Genomic DNA, 1695 nt, shown 5'->3' on the forward strand with positions numbered 1-1695 from the left:
AGAGCAAAAATAAAGCCGGACAGCGGAGAAGCCGTGTTAGTTCTTGGACTGGCGGGGCCTCGGGGTATTGGGGGGGCGGGCAGGACAGCAAACCGCTTCCTGCGCACGCGCGGCCCCCGCACCGCTAACGCATGCGCCCTGCGTCGAGCGTGGCGGCAGCGCGAGTTTCGGGCGGGGGGCTAGACCGCAAGCGCGAGTTCCGGGCGGAGGGCTAGACCGCAGAGCCGCGGGATCGAGGTGCGGACGCAGGGGCTGGCCGGGGCCGCAGGTGAGGGACCCAGCGGCGCCCTTGGGGCTCGGCGCCGTGCAGGCTTCCCGGCCGGGGGGGCGGAGGAACCTGCTGGCTGCGTTCTCATTACGCCTAAGGACTAGTGCCGAGGCCAGGCCTGAGCCAGGAACCAGCCGGTCCTCAGCAAGTGAGCTGGTGACGGGGCCCTGAGACCTCTACCCAGCAAACCTGAGGTCTCCTAGATCAGGCTGCAAAGACAAAGTCGGGGCCAGGGTGTGCTGCTGGGGAACCCGGACATGGCATTTTAGGACAAGAAAGGTCGTGTCTGTCCAGAGTTGGGGCGGGCGTACTGTTCGTGGTGCAGGCTTCCTGAGCCAAGTGGGGAGCAGGGACCGGAGCCTCGGATGAGGTTTTTGGTGGGTACCTATGTGGACCGGCCACTTCCTGAAGTGGGCACATGGGCTCTGGAAGATTTAAGGTCAGCTGGGTATGGAGGGAGAGGATTTGGGTCCAAAGTTCCAGGCTCGGGTTTATGTCCTGTTTACCTGTCTCTGGGAAGGTGCAGAACAGGTGAAGTGGTCCTGAGGAAGCAGGGAAGGGCTGAAGGATAAGAAAATGCTTATTGCAAATAGACACGAGATCAGGAGTCAGGTAGGGAATGCACCTGGGCACTGGAAGCCCAGCTGTGGCACAGGTGCAGTGAGGTTCCCAGGTGGAAGGACAGGAGGGACACACATGGAGCTCACCCAATGTGGGTCTTTGGTGATGCCTAAAGTCCAACTGGAGGTTTCCCCAGTGGAGCCAAGTGTGGGGATGGCCCCCATGTGGGGGCAGATTAGGGCCCTCTGCCTTGTGGCCTGACATTTGTGCTCTTTTCCAGGAGGATCAGGTCAATGTTGCTGGCCCAGGGACCCAAGGCTTGGCAGGGGGTCTCAAGACTCCGCTCTCAGCTCAAACCCTCAGTCCTCCCTAGGGCCCTAGGAGGTGAGGTCATGTGTATGAAGCCCCAGTTCCTGTCAAGCCAAAGTTCTGCAGGGCCAGACCGGCCCCTGCGCCCCAGGCTGCGGACTAGGCTGTTGGTGACTGTCTTGTTTGGAGCCGGGCTGGGCTGGGCCTGGCTGAGCGCTCGGGCAGAGAAGGGGCGAAGGCAGCAGCAACAGCGCACAGAGGCCCTGCGCCAGGCTGCTGTGGGCCAGGGGGACTTCAGCCTGCTGGACCACCGAGGCCAGGCTTGCTGCAAAGCCGACTTCCGGGGCCAGTGGGTGCTGATGTACTTCGGCTTCACACACTGCCCTGACATCTGTCCAGATGAGCTGGAGAAGCTGGTGCAGGTGGTGCGCAAACTGGAAGCTGAGCCCGGCCTGCCCCAGGTGCAGCCTGTCTTTATCACCGTGGACCCTGAACGAGACGACGTCGCAGCCATGGCTCCGGATATCCAGGACTTTCATCCCAGGCTGGCCGGGCCA

General features: G+C 62.5%; 1 protein-coding gene across 1 annotated transcript in view; it reads left to right on the top strand.

Annotated features, from left to right (window-relative positions):
- The first annotated feature begins 51 nt into the window (after positions 1-51).
- Positions 52-1695, top strand: part of SCO2 (synthesis of cytochrome C oxidase 2) — a 2899-nt gene continuing 1255 nt past the window's right edge. The window contains exons 1-3 of the mRNA XM_006157574.3: positions 52-165; positions 198-237; positions 1110-1632. Of these exons, the coding sequence (XP_006157636.1) occupies positions 132-165; positions 198-237; positions 1110-1632 (597 nt within the window). The 5' untranslated portion in view covers positions 52-131. The remainder of the gene's footprint in view (positions 166-197; positions 238-1109; positions 1633-1695) is intronic.

Source organism: Tupaia chinensis, unplaced genomic scaffold (assembly GCF_000334495.1).
Source record: "Tupaia chinensis unplaced genomic scaffold, TupChi_1.0 Scaffold000548_1, whole genome shotgun sequence".
NCBI classification, from domain to species: Eukaryota; Metazoa; Chordata; class Mammalia; order Scandentia; family Tupaiidae; genus Tupaia; species Tupaia belangeri.